At 41.7% G+C, this 24668-nt stretch overlaps 1 protein-coding gene across 2 annotated transcripts in view; it reads left to right on the forward strand.

Moving 5' to 3' along the window:
* The window catches only part of LOC138516493 (uveal autoantigen with coiled-coil domains and ankyrin repeats-like), a 523628-nt gene that overhangs the window by 91144 nt on the left and 407816 nt on the right, over window positions 1–24668 (forward strand). For both annotated transcript variants that reach the window (XM_069631668.1, XM_069631667.1), the window contains exon 2: window positions 16952–17111. In XM_069631668.1, the coding sequence (XP_069487769.1) occupies window positions 16952–17111 (160 nt within the window). The remainder of the gene's footprint in view (window positions 1–16951; window positions 17112–24668) is intronic.

Below are 24668 nucleotides of genomic sequence, written 5' to 3' on the forward strand. Positions count from 1 at the left end.
GGATATTTGTATGTGTTGGCATAAAACTTTAATTAAGCAACTCAGCCACATTCAGTGTTCTTTTTAACACCAAGAGAACATCAAGACACTGTGAAAAAATGCTGAGTCACAGCTTGCAAAATGAATGCTTTCTCTCAAGAGGCAACATTCACTTCTGAGAAAATATATTGAATTATCACTTTAAGCAAACGATTGGTGTGGCTTGCATTTTGCAGTGCCCGTTTTAGCAACATGTGATCGCGCTGCACGCAGTTGAGATTCCTATGTGTTTGCTAACTAAATAATAATGCTTCAATTTAATAACGAAATGCCAAAATGCTGGTTCTTTTCTAATGAAATGCCATTGCGGGACTGGTTAAGGAAAGGTGAATAGGACCCACGTGTTCCATTCCGTACCACTATGATAGCATCTATTGTCCAGAGATATACGCCTTCTGATATCTGTCTTGGTGTATCTTGCAAGAGGATAGATGCCTTCTTCTGCTCCCCACTGGATATAAGGCACTAGGGCACATGTTGTTTGAGCCCATTAGTGTGTATTGGTTCGGTTGATGCATGCAGGTAAAATACCTCTGGGGCCCCACATGGCTTTTCTCTTTCCTGTGTGTTATTGAATATATACATTTGATCCTGATGTAACTAATCACGTCTTATGGCATGCTCTTTGACTAGAATCACAATGACATGCAACTACTACTAAGTTTTATTTTATGTGATTGCTTGTAGCGCAAACCTAGCTCAAGAGCACTGGAGCGCCTTACAACAGGAAGGTGCCAGCATTGGGCTTGGCATTTTATATAGTAGCTCAATACCGTTGCTACAGATAGTTTTATGTGTACGTTGGGTATTATTGAAAGAGCACTAATTTAGTGTTTGTGGAACTGGAGGATGTTGGGCGCATTTTTCTAGGCTATCTTAGAGTTCAACCTTTTTGATAGTTTTGCTGTGTGGGGCTTGAGAGCCTCTAGAGGTGTGGAGTTTAGCTGCCAAATATGTTAGTGGTCCGTTCGAGACTGCTTGGTATGGTAGGTGTGTGGGATCACAATGGCTTGAAAGCTTAATGATCATGGAACTGGGCAGGAGTTACATGGGTTTTCTGCTGATGACTCATCCTGCACCCCTCTATCCACTCCTTGCAGTGCATTCAAGGTCATTAGGATTTAAACACTCTTGGACAAAGTGAGGCCTTTCATGGATTCCACTGTTAATTCCTAATTACTTTCTTCACCTGCCTCGCTGGGCCTTGGGCACTCACTTGTGTGGATATTGTTAGAATTTATAACTGAACAGGAGTAGTTCATTGATTGAGTGATTGAATAAGTATCCCCAGCGGGTGCTAAAATACTGGAAATGCTTAAAGGATGGATTTCTGCAAGAACTAAACATGTACTTCCCACTGAGTGCCCGTTTTAGGAATTTCTAGATGACCTGCTCACCTACAGCATATAGTAAAAGTCTTTATTTCCTGGATTAATGTATTAGCTGCGGTGATTGTTGCTATAATTCTCTCTACTTTCTTTCTCCCATCCTTCAGGCACATACCCAGAACAGCCTTGCGCTTATGTACCCATTATGATGAAAACAATTCAGAAAATACAACGACTATACAGAATAGTGGAGTGGAGACTAACAATATGCTCTCTACCCAATGCCCTTTGAATATTGCTCTGCTTAATACGCGCTCTGTTGTTAAGCATGGCACAGAAATAGCCAATCTTATTGTGAAACAAAATCTTGAAATGATCTGCCTTACAGAAACGTGGCTTTCCGATAATACCAATTATGCTGCTTTTTTGTCTGTACCTTCAGGTTTTAGATCTTTTAGGACCAACCGACAACATGGGAAAGGAGGAGGTATGGCCATTATCCTCAAAGATACCTTTGACACATTTACTCAGACTACATCACCTTTGGATGAATGTCAATATAGGTGCATCAAAATAAAGGTTCATTGCAACAACACAATAGGAATACATATCCTTATACAGACCTTCTATGTCCACACCCCTATTTGAAGAACAGCTGTTGTCGCTTATTGGAGATTTTATGGAACCCTCCTCTCACCTTTTAATGCTTGGTGATTTTAACCATTGGGTTTATCATGATGATGACCATGTGGCCAGTTCTCCTCTTGATTCCTTGGTAGCCATTGGACTTACCCAGTGGACTAAAGCTCCGACCCGCAAGGAAGGACACATCTTGGACTGGGTTCTTACCTTTAACCTGAATATTACTTTACCGGATATGTTGGCTTGCCCCTGGTCTGATCACTCCCTGATTTCCTTTTCACTTGTAGCTCCTGGTAAGCTAGCCATAATTAATACCAGTGAGAGAATTTCTACTAAAGTTAGACATATTTATAAGATCTCCTCTGAAACCTTCACTAATACCATTCACTCCTTGATTGCTAACTTTGCTTACTCGGATGAGGTTTGTTCCCTCACCAATCAGTTTTTGGACATCACAACTTGAGCTATTGATCTCTTAGCTCCAATTGTGAAAAAATGGACTAAACCTGAAACTGTAGATAAAACTTGGTTTAGTGATAATATCCTTGAACTGAAAGAGCCGAGCTGAAAGAGCTTGGCGCAACTCACTCTGCCAGCCGACTCTCTCAGCATATCGTATGGCAGCTCTTAATTATAATAATTCTATTGTCTCTGCTAAAAAGGCTCACTTTGAAGAAAGAATTAGCTTTGCCAAGTCACATCAGAAAGAACTTTTTCGCAATACTTAATGAGTTTGAGGGTAAACCCAGTATGTATCCCGCTGTTAAAAAAAGTGACTCCTGGTGTCTGGAAATCCAACAAGGCTTGAAAAAGACCTTATAAACTTGGTTAGCAATCTTAAACCATCCTGCAGCCCGAGGGATGTCTGTCCACCCAGCATTATAAAAGATGCCATTCATTGCCTGGCTCCCTTCATCACTAAGATTGTTAATCTTCCCTTCTTGTCATCAGTGATGCCATCCTCTCACAAAAATGTATGAATCACTCCAAAATTAAAAAAAGAAACATTAGATCTGAGTATTGTGAATAATTTTCACCCAATTACGAAAGTTCCTATCTTAGATAGAGTGGCGTATTTGCAGTTTCAGAACTATGTTGAGGAATCTAACTTCCTGGGTGCCCTGCAGTCAGGATTTCGTGCAAAACATGGTACTGAGACTGCCATGTTGGACCTCACAGCTAATCTAACCCATATTGCGGATTTGGGACGGCTAGCCCTACGTATGCTGCTTGATCACTCAGCGTTGTATGCAACCGGAGAACAAATCGCCGGGATAAACTGCAACAAGCACAGGAGTCAAGTCGGGGGATAGATCAGGTCAAGGAAAGTAGAATTTCATCAATCTTTAATAGACACATATTCAATTATATCATACATAGTGCTGAAATTACAATAAAAGCAGCATAAAAACATACCATTAATACTCCACATTTCCTATTAAAGTGCATATTAGCTTGATAGTATTCCTAACATATTGGAATAAATACACTGGGAAAATTATAATGGTAGTTTGAATTAACTTGAAAAAACAAAAAAGAAAAAATATTCAAAAAGAAAAAACCAAAAAGAAAAAGAAAAAACAGAAGAACAAGGGCACTCATCCAGGCAAGACTGAACACTCAGTAGCTCCTGCGAGGTAAAAAAGTTGTCCCCTGTTCGATCCAATAAATTGTTATGGGAAACAGACAAGTATAGTCGCGTCGTAGCTTAATAGAACAGAAGCAATACTTGTCTACCAATCTGACCATGATAGTCAACAACCAGTACCTCGTACAGCGACCGACCATTTCATGGGCTGTACTGGTATCATACACGGGTGGTTTCGACGACTAATTAGCACAGTCTAGGCAGTCTATCTCCTGCCCTAGCAGGAGAGAGAAGGCCTGACAGTCGTCTTCCTCAGGACAGGACAGATTAGATAATTTAGTAATACAATTTAGACATTTCATTTCTTCACATATCTCAAGGCACAAAGCACTTAGTTACAGGCAATATGGAAATAGTTTTAAAATTCTTCCATGCAGACATTTATCTTCATGTAGATCTTCCGTAATTCACAACGGTGAGATACTTCTCCATCTTAGTGATACTCACAACTAACATTTGTAAAAAGATATACATCAAGGAAAGAAGAAGAGAGAAAGAACTAATTAGAACAATAGACAATTTTTATTTAAACATTAAAAACACTCATTAAAATATTCCCTTGACCTGATCTAGCAACCCCATACCTGACCCTATCCGTGCAGTAAAAAATCATATTCCCATCTATGTTAACTCCAGGGATAGCCCCGCAATCTGTTCTAGGGAAGAACTAGAAGTGAGCAACTCCCGATCAATTTAGGGAGAAAACCAGGGACCTGATCGTCCCTGCCTGTTATGCCGTGAATATGCAGTTAAGTCAATCCAGCCAGGCAGTACGGGAAAGGGAGCCTAAAGGCATTTCAAGCTCACACTGTCATCCCGTCGGTCAAAAAGCTCAAAAGCAGAGTACAAGCCAGAATATGAGTGGGTCTAAACAATACAGCTCCGAATTCTTGTAAAGGTGCAATGCGTGATTCGCTAGGACACGAGAAGGTGGGGCCATCTAGAGACCCAATGCGGTCCGTATCCTGCAAAAGAAAAAACCCATCCCGGGGTTAAAGAAAATAAGGAGAGGACTAGCATACGAGCAGCAGAAGAAAACCGAAAGAGACTAAGTAGAAACTCCCACTCTTACCTATCTACGATGTAGTCCTCCTATGAGGCTGTAGCCGCTATGCAGGTCAAAGTCAACTGACTGCTGCTGAATGCGTAAGTTCCTCCAATGGCTTCGGCTTAGTTCCCGGAAGTCAAATGAGGGAGCTACTCAAAATGCCTAAAATACCGTCTCCACGTCCCATGTGACTGCCGTCAAAGATCACATGACGCGGACTAGAAAGTCACGTCCTTAAAGGGACAGTGCATACAAGAGGAATAGACGGGAGAGAAAAGGGAGAAAGAAAGCCCCGAGGAGAGGGAGACAAAGGTAAAGACCTGAAGTGGACGGTTGTCATATGACATGGATGTCATAGTCCTGTCATTAGGAAAAAGATAAGTGAAAAAAAATAATGAACAATAAAATGATTATAGAAAAAGTGATGAAATGAAAGGAAAAGACTCCGATGACATTGACAAAGAAAGTCCATTCATTAGGTCCAATCGAGGCAGAATTGGAAACGAAAAACGCAGTCCCAGGATCGGTTCTCAGATAGCACATTGTAGCCATTCTTCTTGGTGGTTGAGTCCAGTATAGTAACTGTCAGTGTGGTACATCCACCACTGCTCCCTTTGTGCTAGTTTAGATGCTGTGTTATGGCGATCAGTACCTTGGACTCGTTCCAATACCCACCATTTAAATTCATCACAGCTGTGGCCCAACTCCAAGAAATGGGCCACTAGTGGAGCATTGTGAGTGCTAGTCCGGATTCTAGATTTGTGCTCCGAAATTCTAGTTTTAATGGGTCTAACTGTCTTGCCAATGTAAGATTTATTACATGGGCAGACAATAACATAGACAACATTAAAAGAATTACATGTAGTGTGTTGTCTAAGCGACCAAACTCTACCATTAATGAATATGGTAGTGCATGCTGTAGTGAATTTGCAAGCATTGCAGGACCCGCATGGAAAATGTCCTACAATCGGAGGAAGGCCCCACTGAGATGTCAATGTGGGTTGTCGCAGAGGAGGTTTAGCTCGATCTGCCTTAGACAGCCAGTTTTTGAGATTTTTGCCTTTTTTGAACGCGAATAAAGGTCGTTCCAATTCTGAATTATTAAGTTGGAGGAGGTGCCAGTGTTTATAAATCATTTTTTTAATCTCTTTATGGTGAGAGCTAAAAGTAGTAACGCATATAATGCGTTGACTAGTTGCATCCGATCTATTCTGCTTAGTAAGTAATGTATCTCGATGTTGATATCTGGCTCTCTTCCGCGCCTGTCTAAGCAAAAAAGAAGGATAGCCTCTGGCTGTTAATCTGGTTGTAATTATATCAGCCTGAGTCAGATAGTCATTGACTTTGGTGCAATTCCTTCTTGCTCTCAAAAATTGCCCATATGGTATGCTTTCTCTAAGTGCTTTAGGGTGAAAACTATCAAACCGTAGAATAGAGTTGCGGTCTGTCTCTTTTCGAAAAAGTTCCACAAGAATCTGTTCACCATCTGATTTCACTGTTAGGTCCAAAAAAGGAAGTGAAATGTTGCTAGAAGTCATGGTGAATTTAAGGTGTGGACTAAGGGAATTAATCCAGGGGAGAAAATTGTTATAGTCCCCTTTAGTAGTGTCCCAAACCATGAAAATGTCGTCTATATATCTTTTGTATAGACGTATAGCCGCAAAGAAAGGATTCGAATCATGTAATATCAAAGATTTTTCAAAGTGCCACATATATAGAATGGCATAATTGGGGGCAAAGGATGCCCCCATAGCCGTACCTTTAACTTGTAAATAGTAGGAATTCTTAAATCTGAAGTAGTTTTTGGTAAGAGCTAATTCTAAAAGTTGAATCAGGAACTCACTAGGTATATGTTGAGTATCTGGACGAGAATCCAGAAACCGCTTAATGATGATTAAGGATTCAGCTTGCGGTATATTAGAATAAAGTGACTCCACATCCAAGGTAATTAACATTTCGTGGACAGGATTGAAAGAAAGGTTCTCAAGTTGTTTAATGGCATCCGTAGTGTCTTGTATATAAGTGTCAGTATCGGATGCTAAAGGTTTCAAAAAGAAATCCAGGAATTGTCCCAATGGTTCTAGTATGGAACTACAAAGGGAAACTATTGGACGACCCGGAGGGTTAGTTAAATCTTTATGAATTTTGGGCAGTATGTAAAAAAGAGGAGCTCTAGTTTCCTTAGCCGTGAGGAAAAGGAATTCCTTTTCACTGATGATATTTGCATCACGTGCTGTCGTGCAGATTGCCTTAATTTCTTTACTAATACCCTCAGTGGGGTCCCCACTCAATTTGTGGTACACCATAGAGTTGTCAAGTTGGCGCATCACTTCCTGATCGTACTTTGTCGCATCTAGGACAACGATGCCACCCCCCTTGTCCGCCTGTTTGATTATAATAGACGGGTCTTCTTTAAGTTTCTTAAGACACTCCCATTCTTTTTTAGAAAAGTTAAAGCTGGGTGTATGAGGCTGATCAATAGATTGTTTAAATAATCGATGGAAATCCCTCAGGACCGCTTTTTCAAAAATCGCTGTTTCATCCGATACCATATTAAGGCTCGGTGTAAAGGTAGACTTGTTCCTAAACGGAGTGGTGGAGTCCTCATCCCTATATTCTTTCTCATTGTTACCAAAAAAATCTCTCAATCTAATCTTACGGAAAAAACTCCGCAGTTCAATTTCAATATTCATTTTAGATGGATTCTGCATGGGCACAAAAGAAAAACCTCTCTCCAGTATAGAGATTTCAAGTGGATTTAAAGTCCTCTGCGAAATATTGTAAACCAGTGACTTAGGTGTTACCGCCTGTATGATCTCCTCCTGGTATGGAATAAATTGTCTAACGGGGGTGGCCCCAGTTCTGGGGGCGGAAAAGGGAGGTTGGGAGTAGGGAAGGGAGTCATTTGTCCATATTGGGCAAACGGAGGCGGAGGACCATATTGAGGAGATTGCCAATACTGTCTACCTCCTCTGCCTCTATGTTGCCCTCTATTCCTTCTATTGCCTCTATTGTACCGCCCTCTACTGGGATGAGTCTGACTCCCATCGGAAGAAGTGTCTGAAAAAGTCACCCTTTTAGGTATTGGTGCCATTTGGGGATTGGCATTGGACCAGTGTCCTGGGCCTCTATAGTCGGCATTAAGGTAAGGGAATGTTCCCTCCTTGGTAAATGCCGAAATGTCTTTTCTAAGTTTATCCATTTTTTTGTTGGTTGTTATTTTAATGAATTCCTTGATCTGATTTTCAATGAGTTCCAGTTTTTCTTTTATATTAGCAATAGAGGTATCTGAGGCAAAGGCCGATTCTGCTTTATCAATCTCCTCCCCAATAATCGCACTCTTCCTAAGTGCTGTGTTGATGGTAAGAAGCATTAGGTCACGACTACATTTAATTGCCACCCCAGCAAAAGCCTGTTTATAATCTACATCATCAATAAAAAGACAAGGTTCCAAATGAACCACTAGACCCTGTGGAATAATATTCTTTTTCAAATATTCCGTAAGAAGGTGACTATGCATTTCTGTGCAGAATTTTTTCTTTCTAAGTTTAAGGAGGGTGTCACTGGTAACATTCGAATTGGCACCTGTTCCAATAGTGATATCTATGGTATCAAAGAAAGAAGGCACCTCAATAGCTGCTGCCAATTGTTCTTCCGAGAAGAACACTGAATCTGATGCCGCCATATTCTATGGTTAAGAATCACTGGGAACAAAGGAAGAAATCAAGGAGAAATAATCTGTGAATTGAACCGTAAGGTCGCGTCACTCTGCAAAAGCTAAGACACCAACTTCTCAGTCCGAGAAGCAAACAACAACTACTAGCCTATGCAACAACGTGTTGTACAAACATTAAAACAAAGAATAGGCGTCCCCGACCACATGAACCCAGGGGAGAACCAGAATAATATGTACCAAGAGGGAAGAGGGGTTCACATGTATGCAACCGGAGAACAAATCGCCGGGATAAACTGCAACAAGCACAGGAGTCAAGTCGGGGGATAGATCAGGTCAAGGAAAGTAGAATTTCATCAATCTTTAATAGACACATATTCAATTATATCATACATAGTGCTGAAATTACAATAAAAGCAGCATAAAAACATACCATTAATACTCCACATTTCCTATTAAAGTGCATATTAGCTTGATAGTATTCCTAACATATTGGAATAAATACACTGGGAAAATTATAATGGTAGTTTGAATTAACTTGAAAAAACAAAAAAGAAAAAATATTCAAAAAGAAAAAACCAAAAAGAAAAAGAAAAAACAGAAGAACAAGGGCACTCATCCAGGCAAGACTGAACACTCAGTAGCTCCTGCGAGGTAAAAAAGTTGTCCCCTGTTCGATCCAATAAATTGTTATGGGAAACAGACAAGTATAGTCGCGTCGTAGCTTAATAGAACAGAAGCAATACTTGTCTACCAATCTGACCATGATAGTCAACAACCAGTACCTCGTACAGCGACCGACCATTTCATGGGCTGTACTGGTATCATACACGGGTGGTTTCGACGACTAATTAGCACAGTCTAGGCAGTCTATCTCCTGCCCTAGCAGGAGAGAGAAGGCCTGACAGTCGTCTTCCTCAGGACAGGACAGATTAGATAATTTAGTAATACAATTTAGACATTTCATTTCTTCACATATCTCAAGGCACAAAGCACTTAGTTACAGGCAATATGGAAATAGTTTTAAAATTCTTCCATGCAGACATTTATCTTCATGTAGATCTTCCGTAATTCACAACGGTGAGATACTTCTCCATCTTAGTGATACTCACAACTAACATTTGTAAAAAGATATACATCAAGGAAAGAAGAAGAGAGAAAGAACTAATTAGAACAATAGACAATTTTTATTTAAACATTAAAAACACTCATTAAAATATTCCCTTGACCTGATCTAGCAACCCCATACGTGACCCTATCCGTGCAGTAAAAAATCATATTCCCATCTATGTTAACTCCAGGGATAGCCCCGCAATCTGTTCTAGGGAAGAACTAGAAGTGAGCAACTCCCGATCAATTTAGGGAGAAAACCAGGGACCTGATCGTCCCTGCCTGTTATGCCGTGAATATGCAGTTAAGTCAATCCAGCCAGGCAGTACGGGAAAGGGAGCCTAAAGGCATTTCAAGCTCACACTGTCATCCCGTCGGTCAAAAAGCTCAAAAGCAGAGTACAAGCCAACCAAACGGTTCAATGTAAAATTATAGAAAAAAGTGCAACCCGTACCTTCGAATTGAAAAAAGAGCTCCTCCAGAATATGAGTGGGTCTAAACAATACAGCTCCGAATTCTTGTAAAGGTGCAATGCGTGATTCGCTAGGACACGAGAAGGTGGGGCCATCTAGAGACCCAATGCGGTCCGTATCCTGCAAAAGAAAAAACCCATCCCGGGGTTAAAGAAAATAAGGAGAGGACTAGCATACGAGCAGCAGAAGAAAACCGAAAGAGACTAAGTAGAAACTCCCACTCTTACCTATCTACGATGTAGTCCTCCTATGAGGCTGTAGCCGCTATGCAGGTCAAAGTCAACTGACTGCTGCTGAATGCGTAAGTTCCTCCAATGGCTTCGGCTTAGTTCCCGGAAGTCAAATGAGGGAGCTACTCAAAATGCCTAAAATACCGTCTCCACGTCCCATGTGACTGCCGTCAAAGATCACATGACGCGGACTAGAAAGTCACGTCCTTAAAGGGACAGTGCATACAAGAGGAATACACGGGAGGGAAAAGGGAGAAAGAAAGCCCCGAGGAGAGGGAGACAAAGGTAAAGACCTGAAGTGGACGGTTGTCATATGACATGGATGTCATAGTCCTGTCATTAGGAAAAAGATAAGTGGAAAAAAATAATGAAAAATAAAATGATTATAGAAAAAGTGATGAAATGAAAGGAAAAGACTCCAATGACATTGACAAAGAAAGTCCATTCATTAGGTCCAATCGAGGCAGAATTGGAAACGAAAAACGCAGTCCCAGGATCGGTTCTCAGATAGCACATTGTAGCCATTCTTCTTGGTGGTTGAGTCCAGTATAGTAACTGTCAGTGTGGTACATCCACCACTGCTCCCTTTGTGCTAGTTTAGATGCTGTGTTATGGCGATCAGTACCTTGGACTCGTTCCAATACCCACCATTTAAATTCATCACAGCTGTGGCCCAACTCCAAGAAATGGGCCACTAGTGGAGCATTGTGAGTGCTAGTCCGGATTCTAGATTTGTGCTCCGAAATTCTAGTTTTAATGGGTCTAACTGTCTTGCCAATGTAAGATTTATTACATGGGCAGACAATAACATAGACAACATTAAAAGAATTACATGTAGTGTGTTGTCTAAGCGACCAAACTCTACCATTAATGAATATGGTAGTGCATGCTGTAGTGAATTTGCAAGCATTGCAGGACCCGCATGGAAAATGTCCTACAATCGGAGGAAGGCCCCACTGAGATGTCAATGTGGGTTGTCGCAGAGGAGGTTTAGCTCGATCTGCCTTAGACAGCCAGTTTTTGAGATTTTTGCCTTTTTTGAACGCGAATAAAGGTCGTTCCAATTCTGAATTATTAAGTTGGAGGAGGTGCCAGTGTTTATAAATCATTTTTTTAATCTCTTTATGGTGAGAGCTAAAAGTAGTAACGCATATAATGCGTTGACTAGTTGCATCCGATCTATTCTGCTTAGTAAGTAATGTATCTCAATGTTGATATCTGGCTCTCTTCCGCGCCTGTCTAAGCAAAAAAGAAGGATAGCCTCTGGCTGTTAATCTGGTTGTAATTATATCAGCCTGAGTCAGATAGTCATTGACTTTGGTGCAATTCCTTCTTGCTCTCAAAAATTGCCCATATGGTATGCTTTCTCTAAGTGCTTTAGGGTGAAAACTATCAAACCGTAGAATAGAGTTGCGGTCTGTCTCTTTTCGAAAAAGTTCCACAAGAATCTGTTCACCATCTGATTTCACTGTTAGGTCCAAAAAAGGAAGTGAAATGTTGCTAGAAGTCATGGTGAATTTAAGGTGTGGACTAAGGGAATTAATCCAGGGGAGAAAATTGTTATAGTCCCCTTTAGTAGTGTCCCAAACCATGAAAATGTCGTCTATATATCTTTTGTATAGACGTATAGCCGCAAAGAAAGGATTCGAATCATGTAATATCAAAGATTTTTCAAAGTGCCACATATATAGAATGGCATAATTGGGGGCAAAGGATGCCCCCATAGCCGTACCTTTAACTTGTAAATAGTAGGAATTCTTAAATCTGAAGTAGTTTTTGGTAAGAGCTAATTCTAAAAGTTGAATCAGGAACTCACTAGGTATATGTTGAGTATCTGGACGAGAATCCAGAAACCGCTTAATGATGATTAAGGATTCAGCTTGCGGTATATTAGAATAAAGTGACTCCACATCCAAGGTAATTAACATTTCGTGGACAGGATTGAAAGAAAGGTTCTCAAGTTGTTTAATGGCATCCGTAGTGTCTTGTATATAAGTGTCAGTATCGGATGCTAAAGGTTTCAAAAAGAAATCCAGGAATTGTCCCAATGGTTCTAGTATGGAACTACAAAGGGAAACTATTGGACGACCCGGAGGGTTAGTTAAATATTTATGAATTTTGGGCAGTATGTAAAAAAGAGGAACTCTAGTTTCCTTAGCCGTGAGGAAAAGGAATTCCTTTTCACTGATGATATTTGCATCACGTGCTGTCGTGCAGATTGCCTTAATTTCTTTACTAATACCCTCAGTGGGGTCCCCACTCAATTTGTGGTACACCATAGAGTTGTCAAGTTGGCGCATCACTTCCTGATCGTACTTTGTCGCATCTAGGACAACGATGCCACCCCCCTTGTCCGCCTGTTTGATTATAATAGACGGGTCTTCTTTAAGTTTCTTAAGACACTCCCATTCTTTTTTAGAAAAGTTAAAGCTGGGTGTATGAGGCTGATCAATAGATTGTTGCCATGTCACTGTTTCTGCCTCCGCCTACTTCTGCAAGTCCCTCCACCACGTCTCCACTTTGGGCTTCTGGCATGCTTTCCATCCCATTGCTATCCTCCTCTTCGCCAATACATATGTCAGATCTTTCAATTTGCTCACATGTTTAAGCTTCCGCGGTCTGGGGAACCCTCCCAACAAACAAGCCCACGCCGTATCCACCTTCATACGGATTCCCTCGTCTTTCATTTTCTGTGCTATATCTCTCCAGTATTTCGCTATCTGTGGACATGCCCAGAACATATGCACCATTCCTGCGTTTTCTTCATTGCATTTGGGACACACCTGGCTTCCAGCATTCTTAAATTTGGCCACCTTTAATGGCGTCAGATATGCTCTGTGCGTTATATACAACTGTATTTGTTGCAGCCTAGCGTTTCTCGACTATAATTGACACTTACATTAATTATATAAATAAAGTAGCATCTTACTGGAAGCTCACATTAACATATCAAATCCATTCATCAAAATCACGGGTGACTCAGAGGTCAACAATTAAATTAAAGTGGGCAAGGAACATAAAATGATAGATCATGAAGTAATTTCCACAGGTGACCCAGCCCACCATCAAGTCTAATGTTAATGTACTGCATGCAAGGCTTTGTAGTGCATTACATTGGAAATTAAATTGCTCAATCTACATTTCAAATTTGTTTGGAACTTTTTTTTGTTGTTGGTGTTACCACAGTTACATTGAGTGCACCCCTTGATTGAAACATTTTCAGAACGGGAAAGTAAACTACTACTGCTAATTGAAACATACACATTGAGAGAGCAGAGCCTGCAATAACATTGCTCTAGGCAAGTGCCTTGCTCGCCTAGTGCTTGCACAGGCCATGATCAGGCGGCAGAGAAAAACTAAAAGACTGGAACATGAAGTTAGCACCTGCAAATTAAGGCGTATCCAACAGTGACCTACATTGCAAACAGTGAGTCTTTAAATTGGGTTATACTTTTGTCATCATACATGGGGCTGGTTCTGCTTCAAAATTCCAGAGCCCCTTTATGATACATGTTTGCTGAAATGTGCCGAAGCGGGTTGTCTCTTCCCTAACTCTAGCTGCTCTCAAAAGGTATCAGGTAATATATTCGCCACCAAAAATATCACCGTACATATGGTCGTCGGGAACGGCCATAGGCGATATTTTTGGTGTCGAAAATATTAGGTGCAGGGGTTGAGGGGGTGTCCACCACACATAAAAAATGATGCAGGGTTTGCGGGGGTGTCCCCCGCAGGGTCCATGTGTTATTTTCGCCGCAAAAATATGGCAACATTTTTGTATGGCGATATTTTTGCGACAAAATCTTTCACATGGAACCTCTCAAAAGGGATGTTACTAAAATCGAACAAGCTTACCATACCAATCAGTTGGCCCGACTGTGATCACGTATAGCTAGGACGTTTGCAATAAACTGGCCCACAATGGAGAAAATACTGCACGCGCGGCTGCACTCCTCATATTATCATATTACCTGCAGAGTAGATGATTACTGCAGGTCTCACCGATTTCACCCAATAAAGTTAAACATACTGCAGAGAAAAATGCCATTATACTCTCTTATATCACAACCTCATGGGGGCACATGGCTGAGTATACAAGATGGAAATTAATAACACCAAATCCACTCCACAGATAGGTGCCCAGGTTGTCAGTGGAGGGGAAGGGGAATCTTACCATGATTTAATCGTCTCACTGTTAGCATGCTAGTGAAACCCACGTTCAAAGGAGTCGGAAGGGATCCAGAAGGCACCTAGTATTTTCAGGGCTGTTGAGTAGCATATCTGGCAGTCATTTCCTCTTAGGGGCACAATATAGGGAGACTAGTTTCTCTTTGTACAGGCCCATGCACAGGCCCATGACCGCCAGGTCTGCCGCTGGCTTGCCCTTTCGATGGAGTTGGGCTTTTCACAGTTTTTCCCTTGTCCACTGAGCCTGGATTCTCCTGGCCTCTGTGAGTTCCAGGGTCCTAGTAAAAAGTTGACAGGATTCCCACTTGCTTATATTATAATTATATTATGTAAGAATATGTAACAGTAACCTTTTAGCAGTCATAATATGATGACCTGTCAGAACCAATGGAGATTATCCTTTCAACAGGTCCTTGAGTTGACCCTCATCTTTCTTTTCACTTCCATCTTTACGGAGTCGAAAGGTTTATATCCTTCCCCTCTATTATTCCCAGTAAATATTGTGGGCAGCAGTTAGCCTAAAGCTGGGGACTGCTACAGTAGGCCGGTGAATGAGCATCTAGCCGGGGCTGGTCTAATCCTGCTGGAAATGCTCTGGTCCTGTCTTACTTCGGAATGAATTGAGTACATTCTGGTGCAGATCTTAAGCGCGTCGCTAAGCTCATGCGCTGTTTGCTGGGCCCATCTGCATTCTCGATGTTATGCTTATATACTGGGTCTTAAAGAGATCTGAATGAGCTTTTAAGCAGCCTCATGTTTCTATACAAAACCCATTAAATAAATCTGTAAAAACCTCATGCATCATTTTATAAACATCTTCATCTCTTCCATAAGTGCTTTTGGGGACTAAGTGCCTTTTCCCCTAATCTCTGGGTCACTAACAGTGAGAATTGAACTGATGACTGATACTGAATATTAATTACCAGAAGTCTCTACATGTTGCCACACATTACATGTGTACAACTCAACTAGAACATATGTTACAAGATGACCCAGTACATTGGAAGTAGTTTTTACTAGGATATAGCTTGGGACTACAGAGGGAGTTCCATTTCCAGACATGATGGGCCTCATTACGATTTGGGTGGTGCAGGAAAAAAGTGGAAGTAAATCTGTTACCTCAATTTTTCCTGCACTGCCAAATTACAGGTTTTGGCGGAATTACCACCAGCAGGACTACGGACTGGTAATTCTGCCAATTATTGGTGGAAAAGTGGAGGATTCACCTCCTGCATTAAGCTGGAGATGAACCCTCCACGTTCTTCCAAAAATCGGCAGAAATACCACTCAGTAATTCCACCAGTGGTAATTCTGCCAATAATCCCGAATGGAGTCCTATGGACTCCAGAAGATGGGGGATTACACCACCTACCACCACTTCTAATCCTTTGGTAAACCCACGTGACCAAGTGGCGGTAACAGTAATTCCATTTGGCGGTATTCCAGTGGATTTACCACCAAAATACTGCCAAACTCGCAATGAGGCCAATAGACCCTACACACTGTTGAAGAATAGCAGGTAATCTGGGCCATGTGGAACCGCTGTGATTCAAGAAGCCTCATGACCTAGACTCAGTCAGACTCAAGAATCCACAAATATATTCAGATGATACTTGCCTCTTTCTGTGTGGCGTCCTACTTTTTCAATTTGTTGCGTCAAGTGCTGAGTTGCTGCGTTCAGCATTGATTCCTTTTAACTGTTTGATGAAAGCTGCTTTTTTACCACTTTGGTATGACGGGCATGGGTGTGAAATCTGCAACACTCCGTTCTCTGTGCCGGGGAAGTGACCTACATTTCCTAACTCTGAGGCAAGTCCGGTACTAGGAGTTCCCTTCCAAATATGGCCACAACCAGGACAACAGAAGACTCTCTTCTGGTGCGAATTTTAGTTGATTGCCTCAATGATGAATGATGTCTGTGTGCACATGGTGTGGTGATGTCATCAATCCGTTTGAAACCAATTTCTAATTTTGGCCAAATAGTCAACATGGCTGCATTCCTAGCCCAACCATATCCCCCACCCATACCCGGACTTACCTTGAAGGCGCCTTGCGACATACACACAGCTTCAACCCCCAGATTCTCCATCCCTAGTGATACCTGAACTAGCTGCCTTCTTCTTTCAGCTTCTGGCTCACAGTGTCTGATAGCCGGGATAGCCGCTCACTTCGACCTCCAAAGCTGAAGCTTCCTCAGGGGCGCCCAGATCTTCCTGCGTGCACTGTGATGAAAGCTTGCTTACACCGTTCACGTGGGAAAGGGAAATTGGATTGCGACCTTGTCCTGCTCATATCCTCTCAGCCGTAATAAGGAAATGAGTAGGGTACTAGGTTAAGGACAAGAGGTGCTGATTGCCGGCTAGAAAAGAGCATCCGCGCAATAAAAATGCTTATGAGGCTGGTGGCTCAAGGACATTTTACAGCTGCAAGAGCCTATTGCAAGACCCCCCCATGCACCTTTATCTTGATGGTTTGGTTCATATCTGTGTTTCATATACAATTCAAACTGCACACTTGGTTTAGAGAAAACTTACCTTCATCATGTTTCCTTATTTTGTATTTTGTTTGACAGATCCGAACTTCTGAAAAACCACACATATCTGGGAATTCAAAGATGGCGTTGATTGACCTGTACCTGTCTGGTAAAGAACTCCCAAAAGAGGTTGAGAGACAAAGTGGCCAGCTGGGAGTTGAATCAATGAGGCAGGGCTATGCTGAGATCTTGAAGATAAGTAAGTACAGTGGCGTAACACGAAATGGGAATGTGGGATGCAAAACATGGATTGAGGGCCCCTGCTATTCCTGCCACCTAGTGACATCCACATGACTGCTGACAGGTTAGGGTTCCTAAATATTGAGGGTGACCTGTACCACACCAGTTGCAGCGGTGTCTGTTACGCCCATGAGTAAGTACAGACACTTACTTGAAACCAGAGTACTAAAAAATGACTTGTGACATTGGGGCTTCTGAAGAAAGATATATCAGTCTGGTCAGGATAGGAGGTGTATCAGAGTTTTACATTTCGTACATGGACACAATTCACATCTCCTAAATATCGAATGCAATGCAAACACATGCAAACTCACACCAAAGTCAGTCCTGCTTCCCTGACTTTGATGTTAGTTTTCAAACGTAAAGTTGTGTACATGTACGAAACGTACATCTCCTGCATGTTTCCTATGCATATAAAAAAACTGACATCAAACTCAGGTGTGTACATGTACAGTTTGTGTAGAAGATATACATTATTTTGGTGCATCATATTATTTTGGTGCTTGATATAGATGCATGATATAGATGCATGATACAGATACATCGTAAAACTTAAATATTTCAAAATTGTCTGTTGTGATTTTCAAACACACCAGACCCTGAGGAGGTCTAGCTGCGTGCTAAAAGTCTCAAACAACAAAATGGACGATTTCGAGACAGTCCATCAAAATGATCCCCTTTATCTTCAACAAAGACACAATGTCATGTCTGATAGCCCTGAGCACCAGATACCTAATCAGCATATGCTTTGATGTGTCCACCTGCATGGTGCCTTTACAGAATCTCTAGAGTCATATGCAAGGAGGAATCTTTCGCAACAGCCTGCGACTTCATTGGTAACTGATTGAAGCGTAACTTCACGTAGGTGTATTCAACCCGACAAAGTGACAATTTGCATGTAAAATCCCGGGTCAGAAACTTGCATATATTCACCTACAGATGTTTGTCATGATACAAAGTTTTTCTTTTTCTTTTTTTTGTAGATTGGCTTTTACTGCTTAATAGATTCGTTTATATCTGAAGGCTGTGGAGAACTACACATTTAACTGATTTAACAGTGATCTTCCATTTTGCCAATATGCACGCATCATTCTGTACTAATCACTGAATAGCTCCTCGCTCATTACAGTTAACAATAAGATTCCCTCAGCAAACCATGATCTGCCAAACAAAGTCAGACAACACAATCTAGCTACCACTGCGAGGGAGAGCTGTCACGGCTTCAGGATTAGATATAATGGGATTGCCATAGAACAGCCTGGGATCCTCCCTAGACAAAAACGAATGTCTGCTTAACATTGATCAAGCAATTATCAAGTAGTTGGAATGTTTATATAGCAGTTCTCAAGCAGCGATAAGCATTTCTCTTCTGCAACTAGTTCATTCAATCTCTAAGCATTGATTAACCCACTTAAAAAAGTAACATTTGTGTGCCATATACATGCCCGGGTAGGGCTTGGCACATGCTTAAACATTTTTAAATTGCTCATTTATATCACGCTTCATGCTGGATTCCGGCCTCTAAGCACGTGACTGGCTATCAAACCCTGCCTGCTCAGCGTTGTCTTGTTTCCAGTCAGTCTTTGTTTAATCAGTGCATTTCATTTTAACTAGGTATGTTCTGTGTCTGTCTATCTGTATGTACAAACATTGTGTATTGCAACTCTGATAATCATTCGTTGTGCTCAGGTATTTGACATGGTTTATGACTTCCAGCAGGTCCCATCCAACTGCCATCAACCTTATGTGAAATGTGTCGTTGTTCCAAAGACATATTTTTGGAGTTTGAGCTATTTAGCTTTGGGCCTTTTACCGCCTCTAAAGAAAGTGTTAGATTGTGTATAAATTGTTGTGCTGGAAAGTGTTCGATTTGATATCCATATTGAGGAAAGCCACCACTGACTCCAAGCCAAATATTGACTGTCTCTCCTGCCTCACTATTCCAAAGTTCTCAGAAATGCAGTCTTCAACCGCTTCACTGACTGCTGGAGGTAAACGGATTCTGTAACATCTCCTCCAAACTTGGTTTTGCAGTGAACACTCTATTTCAAGGGGCTGCAATCTGTGGTCCTCAAGATGTTTTGAACTATTTCTCCCATTATCATTTACCATTGACTACGCTGGCTTGGGCTGATAGGAGTTGCAGTCCGAAATGTCTGCGAGCCAAAGGTTTCTGACCATTGCTCTATAGGGAGAGAATGTGTCCACATCACCAACGCCCTCATTGCTGTTTGTCATATATACTCATTCTCCTTGATCACACTACCACATTTGACATAGTTGACCAACCCTTGCTTCATAAGACTTATCCATTTCCTCTAGGATACCATCTTTGCTTCGATGGCCTTGTACCTTTCTCATTGCTCCTTTACTATTTTTTGTCCAACTAAGCTACATCCTCTGCTATCCCCTCCTCATAGAGGTCCCACAAGGGTCTGGTCTAGGTTCCATCTTCCTCCCACTATACACTTCCCCTTTTGGTATACTCCACCTCTTTTGGATTTTCATATCAACTATATGCCAATGATATTCAAACCATGCTCACCTTCTCCTTTGCCCCTTGGCTGTCCTCCCATATCACTAACTGGCTATGCGCTATCTGTTACTGGAATGTACTGCATTGCATGAAGACCAGTTCTTTAAAATCTGTAGTGATATTTCTCTGCCTCTCTTTTATCCATTTTCCAAGCCTCCTTTTCCCACCCACCAAGGCTCCGTAAATTCTCTTAGCAAGCAACCAGACAATTCCTCAATTCCACTTCTACAGCTGCCACTTTTGACATCTTGAACATTCATAAAATCGGTCCCCATTTCACCTTTCATTCCACCAAAATGCTCATCACACCCCTATGCTTTACCATTGTCTATCCATACAAACGTATTCCATATTCAAATATCTGCTCCTTGTGTTTAAACCCCCACAGCACCTGATTACATTTAACTCTGGAAACGAATCTCCGCGTACTGCAATGTCTCAACCTAACCAATTTCTCTCTGTCTTATATTGCCTCTCACTAGCGTTCGTTCATCATCATGGTTCCACATCTCACTCGCCACCATATCCCCTAAAGTTATGGTTCGTCCAACAGTGACTGGTCACAGGTCCACCCTTAAGAACCACTTTATCTCCCAGCAGAGAGCCCCGGAGTCTTAGAATCTCGCCCATATGATCCCCAACCACTAACATTGCATGTCTGTACATATCTGCCTTGCGCTGTTCCCTTTTGATGTTGATAGCTCTCTTCCTACCACCTTCATACCCCCTGGATTTAATCTGTTAACTACTATATATAATGACTTCGTAAAGCACACAACAATGGGGCTGCTTTGGCAAACAATATGCTCCTTGGGCAGTGCTTCTTGGCAAAGCACTGTCCATTTTCGATTAAATACAATACATGCAAATACAAATGTGTAAGCTAAATGGATTTATGCATACTGAAATGGACCATGGTGAGTGTTAACGGAAGTCTTTCACTAACCTGACAACCTAACATCCTGATATTATGCCCATTTAAAAGCCAGCTTGGTATAAATAGTGGGGTCTTGTGTCTAATCAAAGAGCTAACCTAGAAAACAGAGGGCCAGAGGACATTTTACTAGGGTAATGCCCTTACTCTATATACTTTTTAACACAAAACATCGGGCAAGACACATCTGTCTCATAACTTGTTATAGCCAGTTAGGATCCAGTTTACAAAAACCACAATGGTTAGGGCAAAGGAGCAAGAAGGACAAGGCTGTGGCGAAGGACAGAAAGGATACAATGAAATTCTAACTGTCCATACCTCATATGCACACCTCCAGCTAGGTACCACTGATGTACCGCTTATCAAATAGAGATAGAACAAGAGATAAAACTAGCAACTTCCATATGTGGTAATACATTCAGCCTTGTTTTGTCCTTAACCACTCTCTTCCGCTGTGTGTGCGTATTTTGAAGAGACAAAGAGCCAATTAGTTAATTAAAAACAGTGCACCAGTGATCCAAAACTCAGACATCTACTAGGGTGTATACACGTTTAATAACCTTGAGATTGTCTGCTGACCCTGGTGTGCTGGGGTTTAAAATGATACAAACAACAAAAAGACCATGTGTGTATAACACAACAACACAAAGACACTACAATCTCCACTCTCCGCCTCAAGATGCAATTAGTTGTCGGAGGGTGCGGTTGAGTAAAAAGGTTGCTAAAACTACAAAGTAGGCCAAATGTATGTCTCTTGAGTGTAGCAACCACAGTCGACCGGTTTCAGTGGCAGTATCAGTCGGCCCATTTTCATTAGGACAGTCTTCAGTTTCCGTGAACTCGTTAAGTCAATAAAGTACTCGACAAATTGTAGAAACATAAACAGGACACGTGGATATATACTTTACCACCTTGTCAATGGTTTCATGGGACTGGCTCAGTCAAGGAGGGAACCTATGGGCAGATAAAATACACCACAGTCACCTATGGGCTAATAACTGCCAAACGAATGGCTATGAATCAGCACACTATTAACTGCTATTCATATACTCAAAATTGCTGGTAGTAATGCCACACTTTACCAAAGATGGATTCAATTAAACGTTCATTTCTACTGTTTTAAAATATTTTTCATTATTGGTAGCTGCAAGGTTACCAAGTAGCTTCTATACCCGTCAAAATATAAGCCTAAGTTTTGCAGGGTATCAATCATCTCAGTATGGATAGGTGGAATTCCCACAGTATTAGTATGGATCTATATGGGCCCTCTCTAGAGTATCATACTTGGGCCCCATCTGCGTAAACAAGGGAGACGGCATAAGGCAACAACTTGGTTTAAACTAACCTTATTACCGATATCCCTGTGAGGTCTGAAGATATGTGCAACAAGTGTTCTCCTGGTAGTTGTAGTGCACTGTGATCCAGGCCAGGTACTCTCTGTCTATGGGGAAAAGAGAACGCCAATGATATGATTGCAGATGAAGTATATTATGAGGTAGACACAAGAATGGACAGCAAGTCTTTCATGGCTATCTATGCCGCCACAGCAGACCAGTGTTAAATTCCCATACACGGGGCAAAGCTCGTGCTCCCGTGTTGAGAAATAGCTGGTTCTAAAGTATAGGGCCAGAACAGCTGAGGATTTACTTATTTGAGACTCGCTAGATCCGCTCTCTATAATTCACTGCGTCCGTAGAAAGTAATCAAATGTACTCCGTGTCTCGCAGAACGGAAATAGTATTCCGGTTGCACGTCACGTGATGCTAATAAGATCATGTGTCCAGCGTCAACTAGCGCTCAGGGCACGTGATGCGGAAGTCAGGCATTGCCTGTCCAGGTCTAGCCCACGGCCGCCTAGACAAAGTCAGGTACATCCCTGACTGCATGACGGCTGTATCAGCCCTGTAATATTTGCAAAGTGCCGCATTTAATGGTTAGCTTATCAAAGAGCACCTGGAATAAGGCTTTAGACTAACGACTATTAATAGTGATATTGTTGAGCTCCCAAAATGTTCTTCCTCATCTTTTTTAGACTAGAACATATTCCTGCCACTACTAGGAAAGTAGTTCATCCTACAACTATTTCCAAACCACACCTGATACTAATGCTATTCAACAATCATTGGATAGAAGCAGGGGTAATTTACCTACTTCTTTCACATCAAAATGATCTGCAAAGTCCTGATATTCTGACTTGCCTTTTTGCTGATTTTGAACCCACCAGCTATTATCAGACTCCATCTTCATCTGGGGAATTTCAATACTGGATTGAGCATAGCAGGTTTCACAGAAAACAGATTGGGATCTAATTGTTTACATTTGGGTTATGTTTTACAAGCCACACCATTCTTAAAATATGTGGATGAAGAGGGGAATCAATTTACTCAAAGACAATTCTTTTTTGAGCAACTATTTATAAATGTGGATCAATAGGACCCATTGATGGGTAATCATTCCTTAAGTAAGTCCCTATCCATCAACTGGCTATAGAGTTTATTTTCAAGACTTCCGAATCTCCTGAATACCACAATGTTCTCCAAACGATGCATCCACACATTTCCTGGCAATGAGAATCTTCAACAACGGAATAGTCCTGGGATGCACCACTACATTGACTTATTGGTAAAAATAAGAAGGAGAATTAGACATTGGCAAATACCTAGAAAGTTGAGAATGATGGATAATACCCACTAGTTCCTTCCCTATTACTTGCAGACGCTGGCATTATCTGAACGCTTTTCAATGAGCTCTTTGGGCAGCTACATATTGAATGATCATTTGCCACACAATAATGGCGAAGGTTAAACTTTCTACATTTCTCATACTACTCACTTATGTCAGTTTGGGCACTCCAGGTAGGATCAATCTGCTCGAGGCATGGCCAAAAGTCATACCCTTGCACAGTGGCTGCTGGGTATGAACACACACCATGTCCAGCAGGAACTGTAGGTTAACTGGACTTGGACCATGGCCAAAGGGACTGCTCTTTGCACCATTACTTGTCTGGCCATGCCAAACGGGCATTACAGTTTAAGTCACTATACCATGCTATGGCTCCACGTCATGACCAGTTGGCATTGTAGGTATTCTCATTGTGCTCAGGATGTGGCTGGAGGACATGCCTAGGGGTCACAGCAGGTAGGCTCACTGAAACGGAACATGGCTCTTGGCTGATGACCATGTCCCAGGCTGAGTGACTGCTGGGCATGGACACAAATGGATAGCGCATATCAACAAACAATTGTCAAAGTTATGGTTAACCTTCCTTTATAAAATCCTCTGAAATTCACTGAAAACAATGTAGTTGAAGGGATGTTATGGTTACAATGGAAAAGAATGTTATGGTTACATTGTAACCATTTTCAAAGCAACTATACCTCACTCCCACCATACACTCCTCCTGACATCTGAATTGTTTGGAAATGTTTCTTGAAGTTTTGTTAAGAGGGAAAAGTGATAAGGGAGGTCGAAAAATGGCATTGCCCATACACACTACCATTGGGAATATTTGCTGTCGCCCAAAACATAAACTGCTGGACAGATTTACATGAAAAAAACCTGTGCAAGAAACTGGTGGCTAGTAGGTAGATTCTGAGGATTTTTACAGCATGAGAAACTGGAATTTGAAGGTTGTCAATAGTGAAGACCAGGTATTGGTTGTCCAATTTCTTTAGTGTTTCAGTTGATCCAATCAGGAGAACTTCTGTCTTGTCCCCGTTAAGGCACAGCCAGTTCTCTGCCATCCAGGCTTGGATGGTAGAGTAGGGAGCATGGAGGGTCTTGGTGTCAGACTCATAGTCACCAGATAAGGGGAGGAGGACTTGTGTGTCATCAGCATAGTTAGTATATGTAATGCCCCATGAGTCCAGAATGTTAAAGAGGGGTCTGGTGGAGGTGGTATATAGTGTAGGGGATATGCATGAACCCTGTGGCACTGCACATTGGATGATGCCGGGTTTAGCGAAGGCTTGGTCGGAGAAAACTCTCATGGCTCTGCCTTGCAGGAATAAGGTGATCCATGCTCTGGCATTGGGGGAGAAATGTGC

Source organism: Ambystoma mexicanum, chromosome 6q (genome assembly GCF_040938575.1).
Source record: "Ambystoma mexicanum isolate Mex_15411 chromosome 6q, UKY_AmexF1_1, whole genome shotgun sequence".
In the NCBI taxonomy this organism is placed as follows: Eukaryota; Metazoa; Chordata; class Amphibia; order Caudata; family Ambystomatidae; genus Ambystoma; species Ambystoma mexicanum.